This window comes from Protomyctophum bolini (assembly GCF_963924005.1).
Source record: "Protomyctophum bolini genome assembly, chromosome: 2".
In the NCBI taxonomy this organism is placed as follows: Eukaryota; Metazoa; Chordata; class Actinopteri; order Myctophiformes; family Myctophidae; genus Protomyctophum; species Protomyctophum bolini.
The window spans coordinates 24,473,209-24,493,969 of NC_137863.1; the positions used below are offsets into that span (position 1 = coordinate 24,473,209).

General features: G+C 42.2%; 2 protein-coding genes across 5 annotated transcripts; both read right to left on the bottom strand.

Moving 5' to 3' along the window:
- Positions 1-33: 33 nt before the first annotated feature.
- On the bottom strand, positions 34-9,182 carry LOC308335308 (MAP kinase-activated protein kinase 2-like). Of its 4 annotated transcripts, none has more exons than XM_080792326.1 (11): positions 8,267-9,182; positions 6,557-6,696; positions 5,075-5,139; positions 4,443-4,522; positions 4,188-4,314; positions 3,681-3,756; positions 3,381-3,505; positions 2,487-2,572; positions 2,303-2,383; positions 1,737-1,896; positions 34-281 (listed from the first exon to the last, which is right to left on the bottom strand). In XM_080792326.1, the coding sequence occupies exons 1-10, from the start codon at positions 8,525-8,527 to the stop codon at positions 1,741-1,743; spliced, it is 1,197 nt and encodes a 398-aa protein (XP_080648452.1). In that variant the 5' UTR covers positions 8,528-9,182; the 3' UTR covers positions 34-281; positions 1,737-1,740. The 4 variants fall into 4 exon arrangements, with proteins under 4 accessions (XP_080648452.1, XP_080648451.1, XP_080648450.1 ...); XM_080792325.1 differs by having other exon boundaries at positions 34-288; XM_080792324.1 differs by lacking the exon at positions 34-281 and having other exon boundaries at positions 791-1,896.
- Positions 9,183-10,795: 1,613 nt separating this feature from the next.
- On the bottom strand, positions 10,796-20,387 carry uroc1 (urocanate hydratase 1; the record flags this gene model as incomplete). The annotated part of the gene is made up of 19 exons (XM_080779895.1): positions 10,796-10,992; positions 11,582-11,681; positions 12,254-12,335; positions 13,213-13,312; positions 13,415-13,513; positions 13,604-13,793; positions 13,980-14,052; positions 14,186-14,283; positions 14,382-14,561; positions 14,954-15,016; positions 15,885-15,973; positions 16,552-16,695; positions 17,328-17,394; positions 17,560-17,621; positions 17,737-17,865; positions 18,850-18,909; positions 19,019-19,112; positions 19,723-19,853; positions 20,262-20,387. 19 exons carry the CDS (start codon positions 20,385-20,387, stop codon positions 10,852-10,854), a joined length of 2,028 nt encoding a protein of 675 aa, XP_080636021.1. The 3' UTR covers positions 10,796-10,851.
- Between the last annotated feature and the right edge of the window lie 374 nt (positions 20,388-20,761).

The window sequence follows — 20,761 nt, forward strand, 5'->3', positions numbered from 1 at the left end:
TATGACAGTTATTGTAACACTGAAGATCAAATAGTTTCTATATTTGTAAATTTTATTGAGTGTAAATTATTCCAATGTTCAGTGACAGATTTGCTGTTAGTTTGTTGGGATATTTTTTTGTCTTGTAAGAATAAATTAAAATACATTGAAGGCATGAAGCATAATTTTGGCTACCATCGAATAAAATAATGATCAGAATTTTGTGACCAATCAACAAAAACTTATATTCAGACCTTGGGATAGTGTGGCAGCCATCTCCACCTTGCTTCCAGTTTCAGCATCTGTTCACTTCAAGAGAAGAACCAATGTTGTTACTTGATTTTACTTTGAAGCTAAGTGGTACGCAATACACGGGGGTGGGGGGGGGAGTACAATTTCCATGGCATACAGTTATCCTTTCCCGTTTATGGCATCCTCTGAGTCTGGTCAGTAGTGAAAGTGGTTTTGGAGCTGTGCTCTAAAGGCCCTTCAACTTTCAATTCCAATTTGGGGTTGATTAGATGTTGAGTTCATGATATATGGTGTGTTTTTTTAAGAAGAAATTTGCCCTCACGCACACACACGCACACACACACGCACACGCACACACACACACACACACACACACACACACACACGCACACGCACACGCACACGCACACGCACTCTCACGCACTCTCTCTCTCTCTCTCTCTCTCTCTCTCTCTCTCTCTCTCTCTCTCTCTCTCTCTCTCTCTCTCTCTGCTTCGGTCCAATAGGTCCAGTACTGGAGAGTTACAAATAAAGCGCAACAACAGTGTCACACGCCATAATAAAAACAAACATTTATTTAAAAATGTTAGAACAGTGACAAAAATATCAGGTCAAAAACAATGATCAGAATAATGTGCAGTGAGTTTTTAACCAGATCAGAAATCTCGGCCTACAGATACATCTGGGAGAATGTAAATTCATCAAATGGTTTTGGACTGTGTAGAAAATGCCATAATGCCGTAATTGTTTTTGAATCTCCAAAATGTTTCCACACAATTCTAGCACATTCATTGAATTTAGCTAGTCTAGTCCAGAGCCATCTAATAGAAGAGTTACGATATTGAGGGGGAAGAAACCGAGTGTTCTAGCACTGTTCATGCAGCCTGAACTGTGACAAGCTGGAGTTTTAAATACATTGTTTTCAACGAGGGCGGCGCAAATAAAAGCAATTTTAGGCATTTGTGCAACATGCCAACTGTTTTAAAGTATTGTACAGTGACAACTAAAGTCTCTGTAATGTTTATGTTGTACGATTACTACAAAACCTAAAATAAAGGGATTTAAGATCATTAAAGTTGGGCTGTTGCCTGAGTCCAATGCATTTCTGCCTACTTTCGGTCCAGGTCCCAGTTGGTTGTCCCCATTCTCAATAGAAGTCTATGTAGGAGAGCCGCCATTGGACTGGCCCCATGAAGTGAACGGAGTTTGCGTAACTCTGTCTTACTCTATGGCTCTGGTCTAATCTAGTTACCAGACTTATCAGTACTAGGTGGAGATCTCTGAAGGTCTGGCTGTGCAATAATGTGCTGGTGATGGAAAGAAATAATGAGAAAAGAGTAAAGATGAGAGTAATGGACATGCCACACAGGCCACACAGAGGGCAAACTATTGCATCATCCTCTGGTAGTCTCATTGCACTATATATATTTTTTTTCTCAGTCCAATAATCATTTGCAAATGCCTGCCAGGGAATTTAACATCTCAATGACTGTTAGAGACCACACCTCCTTAATCTCTGTTTCCCTCCGATCCGCCCTCAGCTCCTTCGGGTGCAGGTCTCTTGCGTCGCTTGTTGAGTAGAGCATTGTTGGATGTGTCCAAGTCTTTGATCTTCACCTGGTCGTAGTCAACCCTCATTGTAGCCAAAGCACTGGTCATCTCCTCCTGTTGATATGAGGCCCAGAAGTGTGATAAGTGTGGTGTGGTGCAGGGGTCATCAATATGTCTGTACACAGACATCTCTCCTCTCCTCTCCTCTCCTCTCCTCTCCTCTCCTCTCCTCTCCTCTCCTCTCCTCTCCTCTCTATCATTAGCTGGCAACAGTGCAGCACTAATACTATCTCTCTCTCTCTGTTTCTGGCACAACAGCGCCCCTACTGGTACTCATAGTCATTGGCTCATTAACGTCACATAGGTGAACACATTGCTGTTCCTTGGAGTGGTTGCACCACTCAAAAACATATGGGTTTCCGAGGCTAGCATGGCGATGATGACCCTAGTGTGGTGCAGTACAGCCATCTACTGGCCACCTTCAGAACACATGAGTATATCAACAGTTCTCTGGTCTTACCTTCACGTCGTCCCAGAGCTCTTTGTCTTCTGTCAAGACACGAGTGGTGTGAAGGGGTGTTGGCGGGACCACCATTGACTGCTACAGTTGATAAACACAGTTGAGTGACAAAATTACAAATCACACAAATCAAGGGGACAGTACTCAATCTATAGTCATCAGACTACATTAAGTGTGTACATACGCTGATCCAGGGATGGTTCATAAACTGTCCAATGGTCATCCGCTCATTGGGGTCCGTCTTCAGTAACTGGATAATAAGCTGTTTGGCTACATGTGGCAAGAACAGCAATACGATTACAATTTTGTAACCCACCAGAAAATGTATTTTTGTATTTACAAAAGTACTAGAGAGACGCCTGTTACAAAGCAAACACCCTATAGTAGTGTTTCTCAACAGGCCCCCTAGGGGGTGTACAGAGCAGTTTGGTCATACAAAGCATGAGGCTCATCTCATTGTAAAATATTTCGTCTGACTGAGCCAGACTTAAGACTAAGAACTGAGAGGATGGGCGTACATTGTACAAAGTTGAACCCATTATTTGTTATGAACATCATTCAGCAAACGTATGACTTTTAATTATTTATTGATAATAAACAATTATATACTGTATATCAGTGGTTCCCAAAGTGGGAGTTCCAAGGGGTTCCCAGCTAAACCAAATGGACCCTTATGGGTCTGTATTACTCTGAGAGTGTACAAATAGTACCAAATGGACGCTAACGGGTCAATTTGGTTCCATTTGTACACTCTCAGAGTTAAATTAACTTTGATTTTACAATATAAATTGGGGGTCCCAGAGATAGAAATGTCATTAATAAATGGGGGATCGTAGCCTAATTCAGGCCAAACCGGGGGCCCTTGAAATGAAAATGGTCTGCTAAATCACTGCTAGAGCCATAAAAGATCTTCTCTTATGGGGGTCCCTGGTATATCTATTCAAATGGGGTCCGCGGGCTATTGGGCTAATGAGTATCATTTTGGGGGTCCTTGACATGAAAAAGTTTGGGAACCCCTGGTGTATATTATCAGAATATTATCAAAAAGGTTAACTTAAAACATATGTTGACCTCTGACCTTCCTCCGACACCTCAGCCCATTCTGGGTTGGGAAACTCATACTGGCCCATCCTGATTCTCTGCTTCATGCCTGGAGATATGGCCTGGCCTGTATTGGAGTAGAACGGAGGAAACCCACACAGCCTACAGGACAGGACAGGACAGGACAGGACAGGACAGGACAGGACAGGACAGGACAGGACAGGACAGGACAGGACAGGATTCAGTTCTGTTGTCGACTGTCACAGCATGCAGTAGTCATCAATAAGAGCGTTAAAGTGAACAATATGGTGGAAATACAGACACCGTGGACACTCACAGAATGTACATGATCACACCCAGAGACCACATGTCACATGATTTGTCATATTTCTCTGGCCCAAGCACTTCTGGGGCTGAAGAGACAGAAATTCTTAATTGAAACAGCAGTCTTAAGGATGCACAAAGACACGCAGACACACACGCACACAGGTAAATACAGAAAGGATGAACATGAGTGGATTTGATTACCACAAACATAGAAGCATTATTATTCACTGTATGCCTATAACACTTTCCTACACACCAAATCTGTAGTGTTGATGCAACTCTGAGAGTGACGTGATACACAACTATAGTAGAGCAAAATGAACTACTTAAACCCCTCTACGGTTAGTGAAACTGACCTGAGTAGCAACTGTACTTTTCCCATCTACAACAAATATCTTTGTGACCCCCCCAAATGTTACCCCCAGAATTTGCGTCTTTGCTGTGCAGGTGACTGGTACAAAGGGGCCATGCAGAAAGCACGGTGTAAGTCCCATAAACACACACTAAAAACACTCACCAACGTAATACGGCGTGTAACATGGAGTTTGGAGTGAGTTGTATAATGTTGTCTCCTTAGCGAAGCCAAAGTCTGTTAGTTTCAGTGTGCCATTGCTCTCCTTGGTTGTGTAGAGTAAATTTTCAGGCTGCGGTGTGTGTGCATGTGTGTGAGAGAGAGGGAGAGAGGGTGGGAGTAAAAGGTTCAATACCAGTTACTAGTCAGAGATTTAAACATTCTTACAGAGTGTGTGTGGCTTTGCCAGCAGAGCTCTACCTTCACATCTCTATGAGCGATGTCCATGAGGTGAAGGTACTCAATGGCAGTGCCAATGTCCCGCATGATGTCTGAAGCCTCTGATTGACAAGACATGACACAGGAAGCAACATACCATGAACTATACTTCAAAATAGCCATGCAATAAGCACACAGCTTGTAATTTTGCTATAAAGAATTTTAAAAAGGGACACTTTCAAACATGGCAAACATTTAATATATACACGGCAGACATTTTGCTCTCGCTTTATAGTTCATACTAGGGTGACCACTTCCCGCATCTCACGGGACAGTCCCAAAATGGGACCATCTGTCCCGCGTCCCACACAAACAGAACATTGCCGCGAATCAAAGATATGAAAAGAATCCTGTTCTCTAAACTGCCTCCCCCTGGCCAGCCAAATGACGTCAGGTGAAACAAACGCTATACACAAGTGGTGGTAATAAAAACGGGCCTGTTGTATGTCAGGTTTCACCTGACAAAAAAGGATATGAAAACATTGGTTGTGTGTACAATAATAATAATAATGTTGGTGGTTACCCTATTTATATACCCCATCCGAGCTATGAAGTAAATGCAACATAGTCGCTGCGTAGAATATGGTCAGTGCAGCTGCCCTGACCTGACCCACCTCTCTCTGTGAAAGCCTGGTCCCCTCTCGCCTGTATGCGATTGAACAGCTCACCTCCCTCCATACTGAAACAAAAACAACAAAGACATCATAGCCGAAGGACAGCAATGGCTAGAGATGTCCCAATCCCATTTCTTCATTGCCGATCTGATTCCGATACCACAGCTTGCATATAGTCCAATACCAATCAGATACCAGAGAATAATATTAATAATAATAAAATCTTATTTTGAAATTGACATTCATCTAACTTGACACATATGCAATGCTAAGCTTTGACCGTTTATCTGCGTGCATCGTAGTAGAGTTAATGAGATTTTTGAGAGAGAAAGGGAGACAGAGCAGAGCGGAAGTGTCTGTTTAGAGACAGATATCTGGTTCTGGTGTTGCGTTTATAGCTATCTAGCAGTAGCTATATATCTTGTGTTGTGTTTATAGCAGACTCCTCACTCAAACGTGCACTTGCAGTTTGGGCAACTCAAAAGCAAACTCCACATGCAAACGTTTTATTCACTTGACATAGTATCAACCCCTTACCCATGTATTGGATCGTTGGTTAGACTGGCATATTCGCCGATCCCGATATGACGGGACATCTCTAGCAATAGGATTCTTGGCAAGCAACCAGTGCCCTCTATTGCAATTATGGTTCCACCATCAAATAAGGCATTGTGCCTCAGTAATTAATTACTACAGGTCTTATCTGGGTCAGTGTTGCCATGTCTGCTTATTATAGGCGACTTTGAGCTTGTTTTCTTTTGTAAAGTTGCTTGTTATGCCACCAAATATTGGTTGCATTTTTGTGGGCTTGTTTCTAAAGTACTTTTGTTATTTTGGGATCGCTTCCTAATGTTGTCTAAACCAGTAGTTCTCAAACATTTTCAAATCAAGGCCCCCCTAAGCCCTAATTAATTAATGGATTATGTGTGGTGTTCATTAATGGGAACAGACCCCCATTCCGAAACACCGCCATTCAGAAACACCGCCATTCAGAAACCCGGTTGTGATTCTCGAAATATCCGATGTTTAAAGTTTAAACCTGTATGCATCGAATATTTGAAAATAGCACTTTAAGATATTTAAAAATAGCACTTTAACTAAACTTTAAAGTGTTCACATCTTTTGGACTTGTTTTCATAGACTTGGTTGCTTAGGTTTCTGAGCCAGTGCAAAATAACCGGCTAATAGGGCCGGCTCTACAGGGGCAGGCAGGGTGCTGTGTAGCCCTCAAAATAAAATAAAATACAAATAAATGAAATATGCATGTGCGACCTCTACTAATTTCGCATAAGGTGCCGAGAGGCATCGAACCGGCCCTGCCAATATCAGAGTGCAGAAACTCATTAGCAAATTAGATGAAGAATGGAATCACCGGCAAGAAATGCCAATACCTCAAATAAGCAGAGACAACTCAGATAAACTAATGATGAAGAGTTTTTCAGTACTAGAAAGAAGAGATTGCATGCTTTTGGTGATCCTCACCACTCCATTATGATGAGCAGACATTTCTTCCCCTGGTGCATGTTCTCATACAGGCTGATGATCTGTACAATATAGGGACCCCCAGACACAAGCCAATGCAGGTCTACTTCCCGTCTGGCCTTTGGGGTGTCATACAGAATCTGTTCAAGAGAAGATGGGGAAAATACATGATTAAAAATGTAAATGTTATGTATTTGATGGTGTGTGTGTGTGTGTGTGTGTGTGTGTGTGTGTGTGTGTGTGTGAGAATCGTATGTCAAAGAATGAATCCTGACCTGAATACAAACTCCATTAATGTTAAAAATATTTTTCATACGTCAAAGAATCCCCTTGAAGGATTTAAATAATGAATGCTGTTCTTTAACCCATTCTGACCGGGCACCCATTTTGGTGTTGGCATCATGTTATGCTTTAGCTATTGAAAAATAGCAGACCTACAAGCTCATATCGCGCCACCGAGTGGCGCGCTACGAGCTTGTAGGTCTGCTATTTTTGAAAAATCGAAGAACGACTGACATTTTTAGAATCTGATCTCAGGTCAGAATGGGGTTAATCAGACCAGTGTGTGTCCAGTGGAAACCTCGTACGAATCTGATCTCAGGTCAGAATGGGTTAAGAATGCATTACAGTCGAGTGTGTTGTGCCTTTAAATTGCTCTGCGGTGGATCTGCACAAGAGGGTGGGAAAGAGAATAGATGGGAAAGATTACTATTTCCCAGGCCAGGACAAACCGGCCCCAAAGTACAACCCTCTTCAACATGACAGCAATGCATTCTGGGCTTTGGAGGAGTATAGCTAGGAGACAGTCAATGGGAGTGTTCACAATGAGCTCATCTCATGCCAAACATTGCAGAACTAGCACAATGCACAAGCATTCACACTAATCAAAACACAGGATTATAGTTACGTTTTTTTGTTCAATCATGTAACAGTCCTTTCAAACATCCCAAAGAAAACATGTAGCAAGGGGAGTTGTTTTACTGGTTTTGTCTTTTTAAAAAGTGCTCTGCCAATGAGCGACATCACAAGCTGTCCTTATTTTAGTTTTCCAAAATGGAATAAATATAGGCCTACCGTAAATTATATGAAACATGCTCATTACTTAATTTATTCTAGTCTCAGTTGATTGGTTAATGTGGATTTGATCATGCAAAATCACATTTTAGAGATCAGAAAGCACATTTTAATATTTGTCTACAATAGCCCTAGCTACAATAGGCCTTGTTGCACACTAGACAGTGAGTCTCCTCTCCAGACACTAATTAAATTAAGTTTTAACTTTAGATCACTGCTGGAGGTTCTGTTGAGCCAGCTGACAGTCACCGTTTAATTTCTGGTCTCCATGCTTTGGTTTTAAAATATGAGACCGAGTCGGAGACTATAGGCTAGTCAGATAAAGTCACACTGTGATTTTAAACCCAAAATATTGTAAATTTCAGAGCTTACTCTGCAGTCAACACCACATAACAATTTTGAGTATCATCATTATCCAGCAATTGGCTCAGATAAGAGGATGCATCAAGATTCAAGAACAAACAGAAACGGCAGTGTAGAATTTCAATAGTAGCCTATGTCCTACTATCATGAAACATGGGCTGAGACCAACAAGGAGACAGAGGAAGGATGAATAATTGATGGATGCTCTCTTCTCTCAAAGATATCCTCAAAAGCATCATTTTGATATAGGATACAAACATTGGCAGCAGATACCTTCAAAGCACATTTATCTCCAGTCTTCTTGCAGTAACATTCCAACACTTTTCCATTGATGCCCAAACCCAGGACTCCAGCAGTGATTTTGTAGTCATCTGTGACAGCATTTCGTCTGAACTCCAGTTTAAGATGAGCTGGATGCAGGAAGTCAGTGGGCCTGCTGCACAAACTGTTCTCCAAGGTATGGGAGCCACTGTCAACAGCTGTCCCCTGGTGCTCAGGGCTGATATTTGAAGATTTCTCCCTGTTATGATGCATGTTTCCCCCCGAAGTAAGCAATAGTGGTAGGCAACAAAGCAAATATGGGTCCGTGCCTCAGCCAGTATCCAGTATCATTCCATGAGCAGTGCACTGCCCAAGGACTGTTCTTATTGATCATGCAATTTTAAGTTTTCAAATGTGCAGTACATCTCACATGCACACAAAAGGGCGGAGATTGATGTTTCCCTTAGCTCATTCCAGCGGTAATCCCAAATGCAGCGGCAGCCTAGGCTATCCTAGCTGTAATTTGTAACACAGATCCTCACGTTTTCTTCATAGCCTATACTGTAGGTCTATGTTAAAGGTCAAAAGAACAAACAGTTGAAATGCACTACGACCGCTATTTGGTAATAAATAAATAAAAATGGGAGCATTCAATCAAAACGGTGTGCAGAGCAGACGCCCTCCTTCTCTCCGACAACCCACCCTCCGACAGCCTGGTCCTACTTCTATCAATACACCGTTATGTTATGTGCGTGTTCTGTTTGGCTCCCCAAACTCCCGTCCCTGGGCCCTGACGTCAGTGCGGAGCGGATCAAATGTACGGAATTTAGCGACGCTTGGCTTTCTTAAAGGAGCCAGAGAGACCAGTCCTGGTCAGTGAGTGGTCCACGTTATGGATCAGAGACAGAGGCTGGGTCGCCTGGGTGAGCTATCCTACTCCTTGACGAAGACGCACAGCACTAAGTTATAAAAGCCAAAACGTAAAGCGTGCAGTTATAGCGCCACCATGAGGCCAATAATGAATTCCTAGTCCTAAAACAAACATGAGATCCAATTGTTCCATACATTTACTTATGGCCCCCCACCTTCAACTTAAAGGTGGGCCTGTAAAGCCTTTTGAGATCTATAGGTTACAAATACATTTAAGAACACAGTGGCTTTAGTTCATACAATTCTGCCTTTCGTCTATTTATATCCCACTGTCCGATCAGTGACTTCACAAATGTAAGGATATTTTGTCTTATTAACCCATAGTTCAAATATCCTGTGTGTGATGTTATTAGTGGGCCAAAAAAAACAACTTGTTGTCTGTCCGACTTGGATGGGGTTGTTAGATGTTGGAGATGTTGTCACAGATCTAAGGACTCATGTTGGCTCTAAGTGATGTAAAGCAATAAGCATACCAATAGCCTAATGATAATAGGTTAGGTCTTTTGGAATTTCTAACTAATGTTTTCTTTTTTTTTTTTTATATATTTTTTATCCCACGATTTTGTAACCCATTTTTCACCCCTGTGTCAATCATCTAATGTGCTCCTGGGCTCTACACACCCTCCACCAACTTAGTCCCCATATATGGGGGACAAGGGGAGAGCAACGGACTTGAACTCATGCTTCCTTCATGCCCGAGTGTCCAAGTTGCTCCTTTACACCTTTGGGTATGGGCGCTGATGACGCGGAGGAGGAAACACGCCGCCAGCGCCCACAGCGTCCCGAGCGGGAATCAAACCCAGGACCTTCTAGCTGTGAGGCGACAGCACTACCAACTTTGCCACCATGCTCCCCTATAACTAATGTTTTCTAACTAATGTTCTCCATTTAAGTTCTGGACTATAAACAAATGCATTCACGGTTTTATTAACCCTTTATTTATTTTTAAATATATATATAAATTGTTTTTTGTGCAATTTTCTGAATCACATGCATGCCTTGCAACTGTCAGCACAACAGAACAAAATCTATATGCTTTAGTGACTAAAGCATATAGATTTCCACGCTCTGAATATATATATATATATATATTCTAGCAGTGACTGACTGAGACATCGAGCGTAACTGGTTGTGGCCCCCATCAAGTGACCTTTTGACCAATGCGGCCCTCGCCCCAAATTGAGTTCGACACCTCTGCTTTAGTGGCAGATTCTTGTGGTCTTATTTCACATGATCACTCAAATCATTAACTTCTCCTTCAATGAATGAACATGTCTGGACAAGGCAAGACAATCTATATGGTATATCCATATTCATTTAAAAAAGGCTTGGTGAAGAGTATAGCATTTCAGGGATAACTGTTGATCTTCATGTAAGTGCAGGTCCTCACTAATGCACATTATAAAATAAAATAGGGAGTGGCAAAAAATAAGTTACCACTTAAGCCACACTTCTAAACTAGGGATGACATGTTGAAAGTGGTTAATTAATGGTTTCATACAATGAAATGCTTATCTAAAACACGTTTCACATGTAGATGGACAGGCATTGATTGCAATGAAATCAGATGAATCTGCAAAAACTATTTAGAGCTGGGGACAATATGCATAAAATAACTGAATTTGAGGTTAAATGTGAACACTATGGTGCCCCAAATGACGCCCCTGCTAGCCCTGCAGAGCTCTGTCCAACACAAGCTCATCCTGCACAGGGAAGGGCATGGTGACACGCAGCTGCCTGTTCTCCTCCATGGTACGCTGGATGGTCTCATAGGCGTTAGCGTTCCCAGACCAGCAGCGACGAGCCACCTAAAGTACATAGCAAAAAGAGATTATGGGCTGTTAATATCAAAGTAAACAATAAATGCACACAGGCAGTAAAATACTCAGTGTTCATTTAACTCTTAGATCAGTGATTCTTAACATTCAGCTTGATATGCTTGGCCATGGACCCCATTTGATATAATCTCTGGGACCCCAATCTACATTTACACTGTAAAATATAATGATTGTGGGTCCATTGTTTTCCGTTTGTACACTCTCTAAGTTACAGACATTTGATTTAACTAGTCATCCATCTATCGATAATTTAGTTGGGACACACTTGAAGAACCCCATGTTCTGTACGTAATCCTATGGGCTGGGGTGGCACCTGTCAGCAGGGAGTGTTGGACGGGAGGCGTAGGACAAAGGCTCTACGTCCTCACAGTGGGGGCTCTTCACAGTTGAGTAGACAACACAGAAATATGTGTGTGGAGGAATCAGTTGGCATATGGGCATAATTGGGGAGAAAAAGGGGCAAAAAGCAAAAACACAAACAAACGACTGCATGTTGTGAAGCAGTCTTTAGGTTGAACTCCCAAAAGTACCCCCTACCCCCTCTCTCTCTCTCTCTCACCCCATTAGAGACATCCCAGTTGAGCATCAGACAGGCACGCTTTGCAGCCTCCTCCGAGCCGTCGAGAAGCAGACCAAAGCCTCCATTCATCACCTCCCCCCTAGTCAGAGATTGAATAGGAAAACAAACATGCCGACTTAACCAATGGACATTGGACACAACCCAAATAAACCAATGGACAATGGACAGATCCCAAATAAATCACTAGAGGCAGTTCTGTCAGATAACTCACGAATAGATTGAACAAATATTGTGCATATATTATATTATATCTTGGCGTTCGGCTCTGCTACATTTGTCTCCCTACTCGGCACAATTATACATCCACCATTAAGAGCAGGGAGATATATATACAATAACAACCCCCCAAGGGGAACAGAAATAGCAGAACCCACCAGTGGTGCTGGGGTGGCGGTGGGAGCAAACAGCTCATAACGACAACCAGGAAGGCAACAGAGATTGGGCCCAAAGATTGCAGCCTTGGGTGAGCTTAAATACCCCACCCAAATGGTCAGCTGATTGCCACGACAGCGTATGACATGTCGGACTGCATAGCACTGAATGAGCCCCTCGATTATATCTGCCAGAACTAACTCCGCAAGCGTATCATTTAATTATAACAGCTGCCCTTTTATGAGTGGCTAATTTATTTGGAGGGCAGGATCACCTTACCAGCCAACACCTCCGCCATTGTGCAGGGACACCCACGTGGCACCCCTGAACGCATCGCCAACAAAGTTTTGGACAGCCATGTCTGTAAAGGGGACGGTATATGGAGAGATTGCAGTTGGAACCCCATTTTATTATTATTTTCACAAAATCAATGTTTTATTTTATGAACTGTGCAAGTGTGCATGCAACAAACGCTATGGATACACAGACCCTCAGTATTGTACACAGAAAGGTCCTCATTGTTAACTTCATCCTATTTTAGATTTGCCGTGGCACAGCCGCATTCTGTTCCTAAACCAGCCTATCTTTTCCGTGCATTCACGTTGCTCGCCCATGTTTCCGTGTCCGTTTCCGTGATGTGCGCACACTTCCGTTTGCAAGAGCCGCGTAGATTCTATTACATACAGTCACTATGCTTGAAGCGGACCATTGAAATATTGTTTCACATCTCACAACTACAACTCTAGCTATCTATATAATGAATTGCATTTTTATAGCGCTTTTCCAAGTGCTCAAAGCGCTTTACAATGGTTCATTCATTCATACATTGGGAGGTGAAGCAGCGAACAGTAGACGCCAGCGTCCTCACTTCCCACATTCACACACCAATGGTGGCAAGCTCACACCGACCGACTCATTGGAGGCAATGTAGGGTTCAGTGTCTTGCCCAAGGACACTTCGTCATGTGGATAGGAGGAGCCAGGATTCGAACCGCCGACCCAGGGATCATTGGACGACCTGCTCTACCTCCTGAGCCACAGCCGCCCATAATCTACATAATATCTACTCTATCATTTATTTAACTCCTCCGTGCAACTCCTACTTTGACAACCTAATTTGTCGCACATATACAGTAGCCTTTATGCTATATGATATGTTATGCACAGTAAAATCCTTAAGTGTTAATTTAACACCAAAGTTAAGTTAAATTTAGAATCTTTCTGTGTGCACTGCAGTACCTGCACAGAAGGCGGATCCGTCGTACACATTTGAGGTCTCTCTGAATGGACTATCTGTTCCACTGACATCATGATGGTCCCGGCTGATAACTACAGGAGCCTGAACACATCTGCATCGTTACATCTTTAAAATATATTTAAAACACCTGCAAGCATTTATTTAAATACGAAAGACTTTCCCAAATATACTGTATTCTCTTACTGAAACTCTGCCATCAGCTATAGCTTGGTTAATAGCCATGGCGATGCAGACTCTGCCTTTTTGGTCTGAATAGAGGATTCTAGCTTGGGATCCAACCACCTAAACATAAAGAACAAAACAGATGAAATCAAAGGACATGTCTGTGTAAACAAATATCTCTTACATTGAACCGCTGAGTCACTTACTCACCATCTGGTGTTTTCCAGCCTCTCTGATCCAGTGGATGTTGTCGTCGTATTGCTGTCGGACACGCTCAGTCACATTGGCACTAATCTCCTCCAGAACGGTGGCAGCAATCTCATCGGTTATAGCCAGGTCTTGTGGATCGGCGGAGGTACAGACCCAGCGAAAAGGCCCAAAGCCAAGAGAGAAAATGTCTCTGTTGAGTCAGTGTAAGAGAGGGAACACATAATTCGATTAGAAGAAAGAAACATCTTGATCTTGTTCGCAACATACAGTACCTCATAAATGAAAATATGTTTTCAAAGACTTTCCGACTTCGAAAAGTCATCGTATCATCTAGTTCAACCTTACTTTCCATGAAATCATAAAAGAGATCTCTCACCCCATAATGTCCTGGACATAAGATGGGTAACGGAACTCTGTTGCTCCACCCCCAGCCTTTCCTACATCGGCTCCTGAATAAAGGAAAAAGGTAAATCCAACTTGCAAGCTTATTGATAAACCTGCCAAGGACTGGAAATTTCCTTATATTATTGGTGTGCATCAGTGTGCGTCTGTGTGTGTGTGTGTGTGTGTGTGTGTACCCACCAGCTCTCTCAGCCTCCAACAGGAAGGCATTGCCATAGTCCCAGAAGAACATGCCTGCATCTGCCAGCTTGTTGATGGCTATGACATGTCTGCGGAGGCTGAGTTTTTCAAAACACCAAATTATTCATCTTGTGTTTTTTCCCGACCTCCCTCCATCTATTACAGAGACTGTAAGATAATGTGTCATCTTACTGACCTCTCATGGACCACAGAGCGGAACTGGCTGGGGTCGGTGCTCATGAGCTGGCTAGCCTGGCGGAAGCTGAGCTGGGCTGGGTAGTAGCCTCCACTGAATGGGTTGTGAAGGGAGGTCTGGTCTGAGCCCAGGTCCACCAGGAGATCGCCTGTCCTCTCGTATTCTAGTGCCAGTCTCTCCCTGGCAGGGATACAAAACGGCGTGAGAAAGCAGAACAGGCAAGGTAATGTTATTGAATATCGTTGCTGTCGGGTGGTATGTCCAAAACTGTTACTTGTCAGGAAACGGTAAAAAGAACCAGTGTTCCAATTGATCCAATGCAGTTATTATTTAGTCACAAGCTGATTGGTTCAATATTTATACAACTCACACACATTTTCACATTAAAAAACTGTTGATTGATAGTGAAAATAGATGGATTGATCTATTTTCCATACGAAGATATTTTGACATAAAAAGTTGAAATATGGATACCTTTCTGCCCGAGAGCGACAATAAGATTATCTTATGGCTTCTGCCTCCTTATAAGCCACAGACCTGAAGCAGGATGTGTGTATTCACCTCTCACTCACCATAGATCTACAACATTGCCATGGTAACCCAGACTAAGTGGAGTCTTGGAGGTCCTGAACTCTCTGGAAGACACAAAATCATTTTTGGTCCAGTTGTTTTCATGACTCATACTTTGCTGCCACTTTGCTAGGGGGGAGTAAGAGGTATTTATCACAGTCCAATCACAAACCTAAGATGAGCAGACACTGATTTGCAGGTCATTTGGCCATCATGCAGGGTTGTAAAACAGTTAACAGAGCTGTAACTTCTAAAAGTTTATGTTGTATTACTAAAAGCATCGCACGCACTCATAATCATCATGGTCATCTGTTATCCAGCGGTTCTCAACCAGGGGTTCGTGAACCCCTAGGCATACTTGACTGTACTGCAAGGGTTCACAAGATTGTAAAAGTAAAGTAAAAAGTCTAAAGTGAGACTGAAAGTTTGAAATTGTTCACTACAGGTGTAGCCTACCAGTACAGGGGGTATTTCAGTTGAACCTTTGAGACAGAAGAGATTCATTGCTCAGAAAAGGTTGAGAACTCAAGCTGTAGAATTACGATTTTAGTAGTAATTAAATAGTAGTAGTAAATAGTAAAATGATTCAATCAAAATAATATTCTAAATCACGTTCATGAAAAGGACCACTTCACCACTTTTCAACCTATCTTCATATATAATCATGATAAAATGGCACCATTTTCTTCCTACTCAGTCTGTGTCTCATAGGAGGGCTGTGGGCAGCTCATAAATCAGTCCACCAGTGACATCATCGATGTCATGGCTTTCTAGTCCTGAAAAGTTGCAATGCGAAAATGGAAGCCATCGTTCTCACAATAATACAAATCTAAACAATTTTGTAAAAATGTCACTGGTGGACGGGTTTCTGATAGGTTGAAAAGTGGTGAAGTGGTCCTTTAAAGTCTGGACATTAATAAGCAGTTGTCTTACCGAATGCTCTTAATGCATTGGTCCAAGCTACTGGTGACCTCCATTACCCAGCCCTGCTCATGTCGCTTTTTAAGAGCAGCCTCGTCCACCTATACAGAGGATCCAATTCAGACAATAATAGAAAAGGTAATCCCATTCCATTAGATTACTTAGAAGTCAGTATTGATCATATCATAGCTGATGGGTGGATAGCTTGCATGCCTGAAACTGTTACTGTTCATGAAATTGAACAAATGGATGTGTTCCATCTTCCAAGCTCGTTAATTGATTGATTAATTGATTGAATACTTTGTTAGCAGGCTACTAATAAAGTAGTCAATCAATCAATCAATCGGATTAATTAACATGGTAATGGTAGTACGGTCAAATGTTATTTTAAAAAGATAACACAAAAATCCCAAGGGGGTTTGATACTTTCCATTGGTTCAATATTTATAAAACGCAGCCTTTACCACCCTCAAGCCTAACCACTTTCACTTTAAAACATTTCAAAAATAGCTGATCTACAAGCTCACAGTGTGTTGTGAGCTTGTATATCAGTTATTTAGTATTGTGTGTGTGACATTGTTGTGTCTGCCCGAGAAGAGTTTTTTTTTTTTTTTTTTTTGTAAGAGCTTTGTGTGAATGTGGTCAATTAGTAAGAGGGGACTATAAGATAAGAACACACCTCTGCTATGACTCCTACACAACCAGCAATGACAGCAGCTTTGGCCTGAGCTCCGCTCATTCCTCCAAGCCCAGAGGTCACGAATACACGACCCCTCAGGTCCCCTGAACCCAGGTACCTCCTTCCTGCGTTCAGCACTGTCAACTAGGTATACATGAATGCAAAAATAAATTTAAAAACTAAAAGCATCTAGGAAAAGCAATCGTTTTGCGAGCAGAAAGTGGGTTGGAATCTATCATAAACCCCATGGAAAGTGTCATGGAAATTCCATTGCATGTCTAATGGCTCTAGTGAAATGAATCAATATAGATTAATACACAAATCCCTCTTGGTCTGGTTTAATTAAACCATATATTGGTCTGTTATTTTTCCCCTCTACACCAAGCGCGACGGGTTGTGAGCTTGTAAATTGGTTATTTTCAGAAAATGTCCTCCGGAGAATGGGGATGCTATGCTTCATGTTGTTAATGTTTGCAATCAAGGGAGAGCATGTCTTGACACATGGGAGTGCCTCAGTCTCTCTGAGGGTTGGTGAGGTTACAATGGTTTTTTAAGGGAGGGCATGCCGCATTACTCTATTGTTAATGACCTTGCTGCAATAGCTCAACAGAAAAGAATGCCCATAAGATAAAGAGTCCATTCACTAGACAAAGCATTTCTGTGTGCAAAAAGCAACACATTGAGAATTCCAGCAAAGCCAGGTGCAAAGATTATAATTTTTCATCAAAGACAACATGCTGGTGAATGCTGTGCAGTTTTATCATCGTTTTACGAACCACGGTGCCATGAACAATGCCTTGAGGACCAATGTAGCAGTAACTTCCAGCAGTCATCTGACCATACCTAGGAATGGACAACAAAAAGTATATTGGTAATATCGAATCCAGAGTTGCCACATAATAAAGCCTGCAATACCCCTCACCTATTTTGCATTGATATGGGTACCAAATAGTGGAAAAGGTTAATGAGTGACTCACAAACAATTTAATACCATTATTAAAAACTTACATTGATACACCAAGGGCAAACATTTTTTCATACTGGTCTCTGGAGGAGTAATTTGGAATAACCTGACAGAAGTGACAAGGGAAAATATATTACATATTATCAAAGTGTGATTCAATTGTAATGCATGTTCATTAAGCTAATAATGGCTTAATGTGGTTACATTCAGTTTGCAGTTACCATGCCATTGGTGATGATAGCACGTGGTGAAGAGGGCAGGCTGGGGAACAGGCCCATGGGATGCCCACTGTACATTACCAGAGTCTGCTCTTCTGTCATCTCACTCAAGTAGTGCATCACAAGCCGGAACTGCCCACATTCACACAGACACACACATACGAGAATACATTTAAGATGGTCTGAATACATTTAAGATGGTCTGTTTTATCTCTATGCTAGGAATTGCATAGACATTCTCTACCAAGGGACCACAATGGACATAAGCCTTCAAGCTTTAGTGTTTATCCATTTGAATCTGTGTGAATACACCAATCCACTGAGGGGTGCCCTGGGTGTACCATTAAAGCAGGGGTTCTCAACACGTGGGTCGCGACCCCTCGTATTTTGGGGGGGGGGGGTCCCCAAATTATTAAAAATAAAATATATATTATCTGGTTTCAGTATTTATTTATGGTGTATTGTCTCTACTATTAAGGTTATTGTAGCAGTCAATTTATATTGGGGGTCGGGAGGGGTCCCGAGACATTGCCAAAGCATTTCCGGGGGTCCCCGGCCAAAAACGTTGAGAACCCCTGCATTAAAGGAGCACTTCACCCCTTTTGCAACCAGATCTTATTTTAATGATGTTTGGGATACAAGAAACACTTTCCTGGGGGGTTTTGTGTGTAATATGTGTTGTTTTTAGATATTTTAGTTATGGCACCATGTTCATGACCAAAATTTGTCATGAAAATGTGGTCTCACTTCCTTCCTGGACTACAAGTCACACAGCCTCCCTCCTCTCCACAAGGATGGGAAGTGCATTATGGTCATTGTAGGAATTCAGCAATTTAGTCAAACAGACTTCATTATTTTTCTGGCCATAGGGTAACAATTTCAAATTGTGCTACTGTCATCTACTACAAATACTATTAATATTGAGTAACTGCAGTTTCTTCCAGATTTACGCCTCAGCACTGATTAGCTACAGTACACCTGGCCTACAAGACACTGCTCCATGGACCGTCTATAGGCCTACTGTATGTATTTTTATGCATGTACACCAATTTGCAATGCAAATTTCAGACAGTCAATCAAACTCTGAATCACAGCACCACATCACCGAAGACTCACCTGGGCCCAGTTGCTGAACACCTGGCCATTCCCTCCATAGGTGACAAGCTCCTGAGGAAACTGAGATAAAGAGGTTGTTAAAACGGTTATATACAGTAGATGGTGATTGAACTTGTAGATGTAGGACACTAAGCTAACATTGGAGCATCAAGCTGCATTTGATGGTCACCTGGGCAACTGCTGGGTCCAGGTTGTTCATTATCATGAGCATGATGGAGGCTGCTTGACGTGTGCGACATGGATACTGATCTATTGGGTAGGCTCTAAAAAGACACAAGAAGAAACACATATTGTAGCCTTTCATAAAGCAGAAAACACAATGAAAAGGCAGAACAGTATGCATTGTTTTGCATTAAAAGTGGGTTGTTAACAATTTATTTAGCTAAAAAAGGTGGGGCTGTAACATTTTGTTGGTGCATTAATTAAAGTTTAATGTACACCAGAAGGCACTGGTGAACCATAATGATTGACTAAAGACTTGCTCCAAGTCAGTGAATGACCCATTACATCTTGGCTCAGAAATGTGCAGATTGGATGTATTCAATACTGGTACTAATAGTCATACTGGTGCCACTGGTGCTCATTAACGTCACATACATAGGCGGACACATAGGTGAACACGGACATTGCTGTTCCTTGGAGTGGTTGCACCACTCAAAAAGTCTCAACTACTTTCTGAGCATTAAAATTGGACATTAGGTATAATGGGTGCATTAGATTTCTGCAGCACAAAAAATGTGCTTCTATGTCCCATCCATGCATGCTTCTACCTCTGTTCTATGATCAGTCTGACAGATACAGAAGACTAGAAGAGGTTACATGGATACAGAATAAAGCCAATTAGGATATGTGGAGGGGATCAAGGTGCGTCACCTCATGTGCATGGCCGGGCAGAAGCGGTACATGTAGATATGTCCATATTGTCGCAGCTCTTGAGCAAATTCAGCTGCTAGTGTTGCATGGTGGGATGACGGGAAGTAACGCAAGGCATTCCTTAACGCCAGCTAGAGAGAATAGAAGTGGGGATTAATGGTGCAGCTCAAAACAACAAACATTCAAATTGCATGAGGGTCTTGATTCATATATTCCACTTTCAATACTGTTCACCTTCCGAATCTTACTGCTGAGCACTACCTGTATCTCACTTAATTATTGACTGTGGCCTTTGCTCTGAGTTTCGGGAAAACAGTGGACAACCTCAGAGGATAATCAATTTTTGGTTTCTGCTCTCGTAAGAAAGCAGAAACGACCCCATAGTCAGGACAAAGAGGCAAGCATGACATTCAGTACTGTTGGGTCATCTTGCTTCCACACATCCTTCACATCTTTCTTTTTTACAAACATTCTTGGCTGATGTGTATATATATACTAAACAAATGATACATTATGGTTGTGTATTGGGATATACTCACCCTCTCCTCCACCACAGTGAGGTTTGGTGTCCGGACAGGTGCATGAGAAATACTAGGATCTCTACCTCGATTAGGAGGCAAAGGATCCAGGGTCAAACCACTGCATAACTCCTTTAATGTAGACATTCTGTTCGGTATGTGCTGAGAAACAAACTTGTTTCGAGATCTAGAGAGACAAAGATGGCGGTAGTGGTGAGCAGGCGGCATGCAGCTTCACTGCAGGCAACTGACTGTCTCTAGGAAGACAGACCTCTCTGTGGGAAGGTTTCCTGTGATGTTCTGAGGCTGGAGGTCACTCACTTCCAGATGACATCATTGGCTCTTTAACTTTCGTTGCCCTCCACAATCCACCAATGGCAAGCCACAGGTATAAAAGAGTGTTTGGCAATTATTGATTCCTACAGTAACTTGATGCAACATACACCATAGACAAACATTGTCACAAACCCCTGACCCGTGAGGCTCAGGCATGTGGCTCAGTTAAACAAAAACGCATCCAA